The sequence below is a fragment of the Oxyura jamaicensis genome, chromosome 1, assembly GCF_011077185.1.
Source record: "Oxyura jamaicensis isolate SHBP4307 breed ruddy duck chromosome 1, BPBGC_Ojam_1.0, whole genome shotgun sequence".
Taxonomy (NCBI): Eukaryota; Metazoa; Chordata; class Aves; order Anseriformes; family Anatidae; genus Oxyura; species Oxyura jamaicensis.
In genome coordinates, this window is record NC_048893.1 from 9222145 (window position 1) to 9236672 (window position 14528).

Here is a 14528-nt window from a genome sequence, read left to right on the forward strand (position 1 = left end):
GAATTTTAGGATCTTTTTTTATTGTTTTAATAGCTTTGAAAAACAGAATTCATGTTCAGTCATTTATGGTTTAATATAATTTGATTTAGAATATTTTTTTTTTCATCTGAGACGTTAGCTCATCTTTTAGAAAAAAAAAATAGACACGTATTTAATTGCCTGGAGACATTAAGAATGTATATATAAGTATATACACACGCATATGTATTTATTTTTTTAGGAAAAGGAGGATGACAAATCAGACACATCAAGCTCTCAGCAACAGAAAAGTCCACAAGGTCTGAGTGACACCGGGTATTCTTCTGATGGGATATCAAGTTCACTTGGTGAAATTCCAAGTCATATCCCCAGTGATGAAAAGGATTTACTCAGAGAATCTAGTAAAAAAGACACTATTTCACAAGAAAGTCCTCCAAGCCCCTCGGATCTAGCTAAATTGGAAAGTACTGTCCTGTCTATTTTGGAAGCTCAGGCAAGCACACTTTCTGATGAAAAATCTGTGAAGAAGAAAGAACTTCATGAAGCATACAGTGAACAGACAAAGGATCAACATAAAACAAAGCCTTTGCCAGTCACTCCAGAATCTTACAGTTCAGATGAGGAAGACTTAGAAGCTATTCAAGAAGGTGAAGGAACCATTGTAGAAGATGGCAAAGGAAGCACTTCCTCCCAAGCTGAATTCAAGGAAGGAGACGGAGGAGATGACATATCAGCAAGAAGGCAACGCTATGATTCTGTGGAAGATAGCAGTGAGAGTGAAAACTCACCTGTCCCAAGGAGAAAAAGAAGAGCCAGTGTTGGTTCTTCAAGCAGTGATGAGTACAAACGAGATGACAGTCAGGGATCGGGTGATGAGGAAGACTTCATTAGAAAACAAATTATAGAGATGAGTGCTGATGAAGATGCCTCAGGTTCTGAAGATGATGAGTTCATTAGAAATCAGCTCAAAGAGATCAGTGTAACTGAAAGCCAAAAAAAAGAAGACGTGAAAAGCAAAGCCAAAGGAACTGCTGGAAAACATAGAAGAATGGCACGGAAAAGTAGTGCAGGCTATGATGAGGATGCAGGAAGACGACATTCATGGCATGATGATGATGATGAGACTTTTGATGAAAGTCCAGAACCAAAATACAGGGAAATTAAAAGTCAAGACAGTGAGGAACTTGCTGTAACGGGAGGAGGAGGTCTTCGGCGTTTCAAAACAATAGAATTAAATAGTACAATAGCAAACAAATATTCGGAGGCTTCTGAACAACAGAAAGGTATCTTATATTTTGATGAAGAACCTGAGCTAGAGATGGAGAGTCTTACAGATTCACCAGAAGATAGATCTAGAGGAGAAGGGTCTTCTAGTTTACATGCTTCAAGTTTCACACCGGGTACATCTCCCACTTCAGTGTCATCACTTGATGAAGACAGTGACAGCAGTCCTAGTCACAAAAAACTAGGAGGGGAGAGCAAGCAACAGCGCAAAGCTAGGCATAGGTCACATGGTCCTCTTCTTCCAACTATTGAAGATTCTTCAGAAGAAGAAGAACTACGGGAAGAGGAAGAATTGCTAAAGGAACAAGAGAAACAGCGTGAGTTAGAACAGCAACAAAGAAAAAGTTCTAGCAAGAAATCTAAAAAGGACAAGGATGAACTGAGAGCTCAGAGAAGAAGGGAACGTCCAAAGACTCCTCCAAGTAATCTTTCTCCCATTGAAGATGCATCTCCAACAGAAGAATTACGACAGGCAGCAGAAATGGAAGAGCTTCACAGATCTTCCTGTTCTGAATATTCACCCAGTATTGAGTCAGATCCTGAAGGATTTGAAATTAGCCCAGAAAAGATAATAGAAGTTCAAAAAGTTTACAAGTTGCCTACTGCTGTCTCTTTATACTCACCAACAGATGAACAACGAATTGGAGTTCCAAAAGAAGAAAGCGGCCAAAAGACATTGAAAAGTGCTGAAGAGGTATATGAGGAAATGATACATAAGAGCCATAAGGCCAAGCCATTTCAAATTGCAAATGAAAAAGATGAGGTGTTTGAAAAAGAATCATTATATGGTGGAATGCTAATAGAGGACTATATTTATGAATCTTTAGTAGAGGATACTTACAATGGAACTATTGATACTAATCTTATAATGAGACAAGATGAGAGTAGTGAGTATATACAGCAGAGAGGAAAAGAGAAAAAAATAAGAGCTTCAGAACAGATCTATGAAGAACCACAGAAAATTACTGATCTACAGGAAGACTACTATAGTGTAGAGCCTTTACATTCAATTGTGCCTCAAGAAGATATTGTTTCTAGTTCTTACATTATTCCAGAAAGTCATGAAATAGTTGTATTAGACAGCACGGTAAATTCCACTTCTGAGGAAAAGCAGTTGTTAGATGCAGAAGCTGCTTATGAAGAACTTATGAAAAGACAGAGAATGCAGCTAACCCCCGGGTCCAGTCCAACACAGCCAACTTCAGGTTTTGTTCCTACATCTGATACAAAGATGTCTAGTATTGGAGAAATAGTGGATAGTACATCTTTAACATCAAGTACTACTTCAGCAATCTCAGATGTATCATCTCTCAGTAGTACAGCACTTTCTATTCCAGATGTTAAAATAACTCAGCATTTTACGGCAGAGGAAATTGAAGATGAATACTTAACAGATTATGCCAGAGAAATTCAAGAAATAATTTCTCATGAAACATCAATGTTGACATACTCTGAAACATCAGAAGGTGCTGCATCAGTTTTACCCTCTGATACAGCTTCCTTAACATCATCTACATCTTCAGTTTGTACCACAGATAGTTCATCACCTATAGATAGTGTAACCACAGGTTATGTAGATACAGCAGATGCTGTAAGTAAACTAGCAGATTCTGAAGATGTCAGGATAATAGCCCAAATTCCCTTAACATCTACAAAAGAGTACTCTGAGGTGAGCATGCCTTATGAATCTGTTGTTGGAGCCACTAAAAGGCCAGCTATAGCCTCAGATATGGAGAGAGTGGATCAAGCTGCAGTTTGTTTGCCTGAAACTGCACCTTCATTAGTGTCCACTACAGTTATAAAACCCAAGCAATATGCAACTGATATCATTACATTTGATACCTCCAAAGCAGAAAAGGTTGCAGCTAGAAAAATGAAAAGTACAGTAGAGGCTGGCAATATCAAAATTCCTCATGAAGATTTAAACAAAGAATTGAGCATTGATATGACAAGGATTAATTTGACTGGTGATACATCTGAGCAACCACCCACATGTATAGCATCAGTTCAAGTTAAAGAGCCTGCATCAGAAACATCTTCTGTACCTTCTCCCAGTGTTGTAAGTAAGACCAGCATGGTCTCTGTGCCTTCCTCAGCTCCTGCTCCTACATCCAAAGTATTTTCACTTTTTAGAAGCTCTTCTTTGGATTCTCCTGCACAACCTTCTCCACCCCCACCTCCTCCTCCTCCACCACCACCTCCTCCACCATTACCTCCACCTATTTTGCCCAAACCAGCCATTTATCCCAAAAAGAAGTCACAGATTAAGACTCCAGTGGCAACAGCACCCACAATGGTACCTTCAGTCACAAGTGTTCCAACACTAGACTCCACAGCTGTTTTTAAGAATCATGTGGTACCTATCACAAAAACATACACCCCAACACCACCTCCTGTACCACCCAAACCATCCTCCATTCCAGCAGGGCTCGTTTTCAGTCACAGGCCCACTGAGGTAACAAAACCTCCAATTGCTCCTAAACCAGCAGTTCCTCCACTCCCAATAGCTGTTCATAAGCCAGCAGAAACACAGGCAAAACCAACAGGTTTGTCATTGACTTCAAGTATGACTCTGAATTTGGTCACTTCAGCTGAGTACAAAATAGCATCTCCCACATCCCCTTTGTCTCCACACTCTAACAAATCATCACCAAGGTTGACAAAGCCCTCACAGGAAACCTATGTTGTCATCACATTGCCATCTGAGCCTGGAACTCCTACAGAAGCTATCACTAGTCAGGCTGTTAGCAGCTGGCCTTTAGAAGCACCTTCTAAAGAACAGATTCCCCAGCCTATGCAACCAATTTTTACTCCATCCATGAAAGCTATGGAAATTCCAAGTATGGCAGATCAGAGTATGTATATTTCAGGTGCTTTGCAAACTATCCCTGTTACAACACAATCAACTTTTGAAAAAGTACCTAGTTCAAAATCAGAAGGAGTAACAACAGAGGTAGCCAAGACTACAGTGTCTGTAGCGAAGGGCCCAGTGCCCAGTGTTGGTTTAGGTAGTGTCGCTATTACTATACCTCCAGAACCAATACATATAGTAGATCAACCCAGGTATAGAGAGAATGGAAGATTCCATCCTTTGGGTGATGTCATCGATCTTCGCACTTTAACTAAGATGGATATTGAAATGAGAGACAGCTGTATGGATCTGTCTGCTGTTTCCATGGATGTGAGAAGGCTAATGCCGGCAAGTGACACATGTGGACGACCAGTAAGTACTGTCCAGCCAGCTATAATAAATCTTAGCACTGCATGTGTTGCAGATCCTTCTCTGTCTGTAGTCACTGAGACAGTAACTGTCATGACCTCCACTGCCCCTGTAAGCTACACTTCCAGTACAGACAGCCTTGTGGATCTGGGACATGCAATGACAACTCCACTGCAGCTAACAACATCAAAACATTTTGAGCCTGCATACAGAGTAACAGACAGCCAAGCGTTCTCTGCAAGTAGAGATGAAGTGCCAATAAATTTATCCCTAGGTACTTCAACCCATGCAGTGACATGGGCTACTACAAAGCCTGTTACTGTACCACCTGTTGGTGTTACAAACGGTTGGACTGATCTCTCGACTTCTCAGGAGCCAATGGAGAGTGGAGCAGTTGACCTTAGCACTACAAAATCCCACAGAACAATAGTAACAATGGATGAAACTACTTCAGGTGTCATAACTACAGTAATAGAAGATGATGAAAAGCCTGTGGATCTCACTGCAGGGAGAAGAGCTGTCTGCTGTGATATGGTTTATAAATTGCCATTTGGTAGGAGCTGTACAGCACAGCAACCTCCAACTACGCTTCCTGAAGATCGCTTTGGTTACAGAGATGACCATTATCAGTATGATCGTTCAGGGTCATATGGCTACAGAGGAATGGGAGGTATGAAACCATCTATGTCTGACACAAATTTATCAGAAGCTGGACTGTTTGCATACAAAAGCAAGAATAGCTTTGATTATCGAGTTGGGGCAACTGATGCAGCAGTAGATCTTACTTCTGGAAGAGTTACTACAGGTCAGTATGACACAGCAGCAGATCTTTCTTTGAAATATAATTTTGATGTTCCTCACCTCATTTCAGGATGATTTTAAAATGTATTTTTATTTTTCCCCTCCTTCTGTTGTTTTGTTTTCTTTTGGACAGTGTGACAAATTATTCTGGATTACACGTTTATTTCATTTCTTCATTTTACATATATGTTTTGCACAGAGGTGCCTGCATGTGCCTGCATGTTCAGAAATGCTTCCTTCACATCTAAAGTAGATCAGTAACCTGAAGATTTGCATGCAGTTTCCCCTTCCCATTTAATTCATCAAGATGGGATGACTTTCAGAATCCACAAAGCAGCATTCTTTTGTGGGACTGGACTGTAATTTTGCCCTGTAATTTCAGGTGAGGTTATGGATTACTCAAGCAAGACCACTGGTCCTTACCCAGAGACTCGGCAGGTAATTTCTGGCATCGGGATCAGTACACCACAGTACTCCCAAGCAAGAATGGTATCATCTCTGAGTTCCCCATTCGGCGTTGGAAGTGTTTTGAGATCATCCAATGGTGTTGTTTATTCTTCAGTAGCAACTCCCATCCCATCCACATTTGCCATCACTACACAACCCGGTTCTATTTTCAGTACAAGTGTCAGAGATTTACCTACTCTCCAAACAATTGACTCAGTGCCCTCCTTATCAACTTTGCAACAGAATCAACCTCTCCCAAGGTCGTACAGTTTCTTGACAACAGTGGCAACTGAAAAAGATGCAATTACTGCCCTTGATATTGAGACAGGCTTGCCACCTCTTACTCTAGAAACTATTGCCACTGAGCCAACTAACTTAATACCTTCAACAGCATCTGAAGTTTATACAGACGTAATCGAAGATGAGGTTGCTCTTCTCATTGCCCCTGAAGAAGGCAAACAGCAGCAGCTTGATTTGGAGCGTGAACTTCTTGAGCTTGAGAAAATTAAGCAACAGCGCTTTGCTGAAGAGCTGGAATGGGAACGTCAGGAAATACAAAGATTCAGGGAACAAGAGAAATTTATGGTACAAAAAAAGCTTGAGGAGTTGCAATCCATGAAACATCATCTCTTATTTCAGCAAGAGGAGGAACGGCAAGCTCAGTTTATGATGAGGCAGGAGACTTTAGCACAGCAACAGTTGCAACTTGAACAGTTCCAACAACTTCAACAACAGCTCCATCAACAGTTAGAGGAACAAAAAATTCGTCAAATATATCAATATGGTTATGACCCTTCAGGAACTGGCTCACCACAAACAACCACAGATCAAGCACTTTTGGAAGGACAGTATGCAACCACAGAAAACAGCCAGTTTTGGCCTACTGATGATGTAACCACTACAGCTTCAGGAGTGCTGGGTATTGAAATTCCACAAAGCCAAACATGGTATACAGTTCAGTCAGATGGCATTACCCAATATATACCTAGGTCTGGTATCCTAAGCTCTGTTTCAGAAATGTCTCTTAAGGATATTGATGTTAGAGAGGAGAAGCAATTGAAAAAGAGAAGTTCTATGCCAAAATTACGTGGTCCATATGAGGAGCTGGATGAGACTCTGGAAGATGAGCCCAGGTGTTTCAAAAAGATAGTAGACAGTGGAGTACAAACTGATGATGAAGACGGAGCAGACAGAGGTTACACAAACAGGAGACGGAGAACTAAAAAGAGTGTTGATACAAGTGTTCAGACAGATGATGAAGATCAAGATGAATGGGACCTTTCTAGCAGATCTAGAAGAAAGCCTCGTGTAGGGAAATACAGTGAGAGTACCACTGAGGCAGACAAAGCTAAACAGTTTTCCAAAGTATCTAGTATTGCAGTTCAGACAGTAGCAGAGATTTCAGTACAAACAGAACCTGTAGGAACAATAAGAACACCTTCAATCAGGGCCCGATTGGATGCTAAGGTTGAAATCATAAAGCACATTTCAGCGCCAGAAAAGACATATAAAGGAGAAAGTTTGGGATGTCAAACAGAGACAGAGTCAGATACTCAAAGTCCCCAATATCTGTCAGCTTCATCCCCTCAGAAAGATAAAAAACGCCCAACACCATTAGAAATAGGCTACTCAGCCCACCTTCGTCCAGACTCTACACTGCAGGTAGTCCCTTCCCCTCCCAAATCTCCCAAAGTTCTCTATTCACCCATTTCACCTGTTTCACCAAGCAAAGTTATAGAGTCAGCATTTGTACCCTATGAAAAACCCATCACTGATGACATCAGCCCTCAGAAGATGCTGCATGCTGACATTGCCAAGGTTCCTCCATCAAGCCCAAAGGCGGCAAAGATGATGCAACGCTCTATGTCTGATCCTAAGCCCCTGAGCCCCACAGCAGAAGACAGTTCCAGAGCTCAGTTTCAGTACTCTGAGGGTTTCATGGTAAGAAGTATTTGCTTACTTTTTTTTTTTTTTTTTTTCAGTATGCAGTTGTACAGCTGACTATCAGTACACCATGATATCTGACACACCCATCAGAAATTCCTATGTATGCAGTCTTTTTGCACATCTTACTGAAAAGTCACAAGAAATATCTGCTGTCTAAAGCAAGGGTCGTTTGATTCATTGTTTTGTCTGGAAAAAGAGGAATCCAGTCTTAGTGAGATTCAGAAGAGAAAAAAAATACAACACACAACAAATCCTTATTCAGAATTTGGATGGCACTTTACATTGTATATAGTAATTAATTATATTATATTATAATATTACATAATATTACATAATATATTTTATATAGTAATTAATTGGCAATAAAACAGCTACTACTAATTCTTCAGAAAATGAAAAACATTTTCTTCTCTAGTATTATAACACCCAGCTCTTGTGGCACACTCTGTAGTGTATTTACATTGGAATTACTGCATATACCTCCTGAGAGGCAGCTGAAAGCAGATTTGCAGTTGCATGATTTAGCTGTCATTTTTGATCCTTGTGGGTTTTTTTTTGGCCATTTATGATTCTGTGCATAATCTTGTGTCCCAGTCTGTACATACATCTTTTATCTCTTCCAGCGTGAAAGGTTTCAGATCATAAATCCATTTTTTGCGGCTTTGTTTTGGATAGGGAGGATTATCAAGAAGTTGTACAAGTGCTGGGGACTGTTTCTGACAGGGCCAGAGGAAGGATGCTGGATTTAGCTGGGATAGAGGCAGTTTTGAATAATATCATCATCAGGATTTTAAATGTGCTATTTCTGCAGTATTCCTTCTCCTTGAGAAGTAAGATTTTTTATTTGGGAATCAATCCATTATTTATGAATGAACGGAAGTAGTCTTGGTGAAACAAACAAGCAAACAAAAACAACAAACAAACAAACACACCACAATATTTAACATGTTCTTGGCTGTCCATTTGTCTAAGTATATTCCCTTATGTCAGGGCATTGGTACTCCATATCCCTATTGCAGGATTAACAGTGTGAGAAAGAATAACACAAATACTCATTTCATATAGAGGCCTTGGAACAGCATCTTAAAGAACATTGTTCACAGGTTAGAAATTGTTGGGTTGTACTAGATTTTGGAAAGTAGGTATTAATATTGTAAAATAACTGGCACTGCAGTGAAACTATTACTGATAACAAATGTTCACTTATAGATACATATATATTTAATATGAATTGTATAGTTTGTATGATGGTGGATGATAAATTCTGTGAGGCACTGTGTGAAGGCCTTTACATTAGAGCTTGAACACATGCAGTATTTATTAATCAAGACATAGAAACAAAGGACTTGTATGTCATTGTTCATTACTTACTTATATGGTTATTACAGTGTTACCCTGATCACAAACAGTAATGATATATGCTGTTCTTATTAGTATGCAGCCATCAAGCAGAAATAGTCCATGTCTTAAAGTAATTGTAATCTAACTGAAAGAGGTAGACTTTTTATGGATTTTTTTATAGAATTTGAAGTGCAAGTAGACAAACACAAGGAAAGTAAAAATCTTCCATAGTTTAAAGTGGGCTGCACTAACTATGTCATGTGGCATATGGTGGGGAAGCTGCTCTGCAAACCTCCCGTGACCGTAATGGCAGCTTTCAGCCCTGATGTTATGTAAAACATTAAGAATTATTAGGAACTTTTTTTTTTTTTTTTTTTTTTTTTCTGATACAGGTTCTTATGTTCTGTTAGCTTTGTCTGGGATCAGATGAAAAATAAAGGAGCAGAAGAGACACATGATAAACAAGAGACTACATAAAAAGAAAGTTTCAGAGAGTGATCTAATTACATCATCAGAATCTGAAAATATTGGGATAATTTGCTTTGGAAGTTTGTCAGTTTCAGTTCTCAATTACTCAGCACAGATATGGTAGGAAGCAGGGATCTTCAATTTCCATAAGACTTATAGTATTCTCTCCAGCAGAACTACATTTTTTGATACCAAGCCTAGTTTTAAGACTGTAAAATCTTGGCAGACAGTTATTTCTTCCATTGTGCCTTAATACCCTCCTTCAGAAGTTCCTCCTGAAAGTTGCTATACACACAGTGGCACTGTTGACAAAGTGTATAGTCTGTTGACATTTTCACAGAATCACAGAATCAGTTTTTTTTTTCAGCTGCAGATTTGTGTTGTTGCAACAACATACTGTTGTTGTACTTGAGTTTAAATACAAGATCATTTTTGGATTATCCTACTAGTTCTGAAACTACAATGTTTCATCAACATTGAAATATATTATTAGGGAGTGCAACTTTTTGGTAATTTTTTGTACGGTGTCCGTAGCAGTTAAAGATCTTGTGTAAATTCTCTGTTTACCCTTTTGTGCCTCCTAACTGGAGAGCACTTAATCGCCTAATTGTAAAAGGGAAGGGTACAGGGGATCAGATACATCATTCAGAACAATGAAGTTTACTTCAGAAAAACTTGTCAAACAGTTCACTCAGAATAAGAGGGCAATGTTGAATGTAAAGGAAAAAAATGGAAATGAAAGATTGATCTTTCACTACATTTGGGAAATGGAGTGTGTACAGGAATATTTTTTGCATGAATGAATATCCTATCACATTTTTAATAGTTCTTGTTTCAGGGTTATGTCTTTGTCTCCATTTATAAATGCTGCAGGTGAAAAGGGTGTTCATATGTTCATGTGCATGTTTCACAGGCTTCATTTTATGACAGTTTATCAAAAATGTTTATCTTTATGCAATCAATGAGCCTAAAAGGGTAGAAATAAAATTGGTCTTAAAATCCCTTCTAAAGATTACAGTGAAATGACATTTTGTCCTCCAGTTAATACACTTTCGTCATTCATGTACTTCTTCCATTTAAAAATGCGTTTCTTATAACATTTCAAGAAAGAGATTATGGAGACTATGAATAAGATGATGAAATGATACCCCTACTTTTCACAACTGCTGTTGCAAATAAAACTTTATGTTCTTTAATTTGCCTTTTGTAGGAAATTATTACAATTTTTTATCCAATCTAGTATAAGTGAAAGGCTGAAAAATAATTTGCCTGCTAATCATGTAATTATAAGTATCAAAAATATTGCTTTCAGTGACAGCACATTTAATGTTGGGATAGCAAGTTACATGTTTACATTACATTTTCCATTACTGTCTATTGTAGTCATTGCCTCTATTGCCATGAACATAGAATGAACATAGGTGATACCTTCCTACTAATCTGAAGTAAAAGCATTTCTTTCCATTTTATTTCCTTTGATGGTTCTTGTATAGTGTGCAGTTTTGTGAATAATCAAGTGTAGCTGTGTCAAGGAAAAATTGTGAGATACAGGTTGCCAGCATGAAAAAAGACTCATGGTAGACACCCATCTAGAATTGTTGCTATTCAAAGATACCTATTGTTCCTCCTTGGGAAGCTTTGTGCCACTTGAACTCCCAGTGGAAATGATCTTCTTGGTGCTGCCTTTGATAGGCTGTCCAGCAGGCCTGTGTGGTAGGATTCCACAGAATATGATGCAATAACAGTGGTTTCCATGGGGGCACCAGGAAGTCATAGTAGAGTTTGGAAGCAGTGATTCAAATTTATGTATTCAGCAGCAACAACAGCAAACTAAAAAAAAGTGAGTACCTGACTAGTTTAATAAAGAAATAGCTTTATACCAGTGCATCACAGATCAAGTCACATGCCAGTCACAGTCAACTTCAGCACTTGTACATGTTGCATATGTATAATCAAAGATGGAAGTTGTCTGCCTTTTGCCTTTGGATGTAACATGCCTGCTCAGCTAAACTGAAGCAAATGGCAGGAGATCTCACACATGAACTGTCACACTCCTACAACATCTACAGCTTAAGCAGTGCATAAAGCCTTAGAAGAAGTGTTTGTATTAGTGAAACTAATGCAAAGACACATCTGTCAACAGCCTGCTAGCTTCAGGGTAGAAACTGTGTATTTAAGCATCCACAGTTTGAACAAATTCTATCAATCTATTTATTAAGAAAGTTACCAAAGACATTTCTTGGATTTGTTGTCCGATGTTAGTTGCTGCTACTGTAGGGTAAATACAATTCAAATCTGTATGCTATGCTAAAAAAGACAATGATTTCAAGAAAAATCTCCAGAGATTGTTTATTTATGTAGGTAAAAAAATTACAGAACTTCACCTATTGACCTAGTCAGAACAGAAATGTTTTTTTAATACCAATTCTAAGTGTCGTTTTTTTAAATGTTGAATTTAAAAGTAATAAGAACAAAGCACAGTAATCTGTTTTATATTCTATAGTATTGTACTGATAACTGATGTCAACAACACGAAGTGACAGATCTAAAAGTGTTGCCTCAGATACATAGCACCAGTTATTATGTATACGTAATAAATATAAAAGTAAATTACAGAAAATATTGTTCTCTGTAATCTATCACTGTCCTCAGTTTAAAATCAAGTTAGCGGAATTTGATCATGATACTGTAATTGCAACATAATTCCTCATTTTCATCATAACATTACATAATGGTTTGGATAGGTTCTTACTGTATGTTACTTTTAGATGAGCTGTATCTATTTTGAATGGTGCTGTTAGCATTCCATGCTTGATATCATTTCACATTTTCAACTACAATGAATATATTTTTTATGTTTTCTTCTTTAAAACTGAAGGTGAGGACCTCAGTGATTTGGTCTGTCTTTTCCTACATCAGATGTGCTGTACATATGGGCACTGGAGAGGGGAAACAAAGTAGTGGCTCCCAGTAGAATTAAAACCTTCTGTATATCCTATCTATGATGCTTTGCTTCCCTTTTTTGGACTAAACTGATAACCAGATATGTATAATATTGAAGAAAATTCTGCTTAGGTAATGAACAGAGATAAAGCATTGGGATAATTTTGTGGTTTTGGGTTGGGTGTTTCTGTTTTTTTGCCTTCCTCAGAAGCAGGGACTAGGTTCATTTCTTAGTGTTGTTCCAGAATTTCAGGTAACAGAATTCCTGCTATTACCAGGACATTGGTGTTTCCCTTGGTTTCTTGTTGTAGTTATGCTTCTTGGGTGGTAATTTGTTATAGCTCTTGTATCTATTGTAAAATACTTAGAAGTTATTTGTGGTCTGTGAGATATGTGGTTACATGATTGCAGCTACAGAAGGCTTCATTCAGTGACTTTTAATTTTCCAGTACAGTCCCATGATCTGGTTTGGAGAAAAAGAAGAATATTTTTTCTCCTTAAAAGTTACCTTTAAATATAACACAGCCATTGCCTCATGCAGAAACAGCAGTTATTTGGGTTTAAGTATAGCAGTGCGTTGTGTGAGGAACTGGCTTTGGTAATATGATGTAAGAGTAACCTCAATTTAAAAAGCAAGTTTTTTGTTGTTGTTGTTGTTTGTTGTTGTTGTTGTCGTTGTTTTTTGTTTGTTTGTTTGTTTTTTTGGTGGTGGTTTTTTGTTTGTTTGTTTGTTTTTGTTTCCTTTGTTTCCAGGAAATCTAAGTGACATCTTTGGGCTGTGGTTTAACAAAACTCTTCTTCAGGCATTGGTGACAAATGGTCCTTTATTTTGGCTGTGCATACACCAGTTTAAAGCATAGTCTGGGAGTGGCCTGATTTGCATGGTTTGTATGGTTTACATGCAGTTTGTCAACTGCTCACTTGGGTCAGCTTAACAGTGTGTTAACAGTTAGCAACAGACTAAGTCACTGGTTCTGGATAGGCACACAGTGTAGTTTTCTACATCCCTGAAGAGTGCCCTGTAGCTTGTGTATGAAGCTGGTTCATTGCTTATAGTCAGATTATATTTTGAGATTGAATTTAGGCCAGCAATCCAGAGAAGGTGTAGCTGTACCCAGTGAATTCATTTCATGCTTGATTATCAAGTCAAATGCTAGTGTGCCTAGTTGGGCTCATGCAAGCTGCAGAAAAATGTGTAAAAGCATGGCTTTCTTTATCCTATTATCCCTTATATCCTACTCTTCTTTTCCCCTCTCACCCCTCCTTTACTTTTGCTGAAGAAAGAGGAGAGATTAATAGTTTACTAGATATGCACCATTTGCATTCTCTCAGTCATGAAGGTAGTAGCAAGGTAGAGTACTGATTCTTCCTATCAATTCTTCGTGGACATAAAACAGACATACACTCTCTCATCATTCCTCTGCTATTGAACCATCTTGACAACTAAATTGTAGAAACACATGATGACAGATTTTTTTTTCTTCCTCACTTCCTTGGATAGATATAGTGTTCAAAAGATCCTAAATCTCTCAGTAGCTTATGTGCTCATTTTACAAAAGTGACCTTTAACACCTGAAGAAGGATTAATTACTTTTCTTGATGGGTCTTAGGCTCCGTTAGCACTTGATTTATTTTCAGAAGGATTTCCTGCTTCATATTTATATAACTAATCTTTCTTCACATTCAGATATTATTTAAAAAGACATTTCTAAAGTAGCAGCGTCAGTCCAATACAGCAATGTACTGGGGGACAAAGGCCACTGATTCATGCATTCCCTGCACACCATTTTTCTGCATTTCAAAAAAAAAATAAATCACCTGAAACTGAGTTGAAAAGTTAGGATCTCACTCACAACTAAAGACAATTCTTGATCATCTTTTATTCCTATGCAATTAGTAAAATATCTATCTTCTCCTTTAACTACAAATTTTTAGCTAGATTTATGATTACTTTTTTCCACTGAAGTTTTGATGTATTTACAGTTTAGAGATCTGTTAACATTTCAAGCTACTGCTTCCTGTGCTGTATTTGAAATCCTTTGGAATAACCTCTCTGTGACTCAAATAAGCCATCTTTTTTTTTTTTTTTTTTTTTTTT

General features: G+C 38.1%; 1 protein-coding gene across 13 annotated transcripts in view; it reads left to right on the forward strand.

Moving 5' to 3' along the window:
* Positions 1 to 14528, forward strand: part of PCLO (piccolo presynaptic cytomatrix protein) — a 367791-nt gene that overhangs the window by 173575 nt on the left and 179688 nt on the right. For all 13 annotated transcript variants that reach the window (XM_035332179.1, XM_035332170.1, XM_035332186.1 and 10 more), the window contains exons 5-6: positions 221 to 5288; positions 5667 to 7672. In XM_035332179.1, the coding sequence (XP_035188070.1) occupies positions 221 to 5288; positions 5667 to 7672 (7074 nt within the window). The remainder of the gene's footprint in view (positions 1 to 220; positions 5289 to 5666; positions 7673 to 14528) is intronic.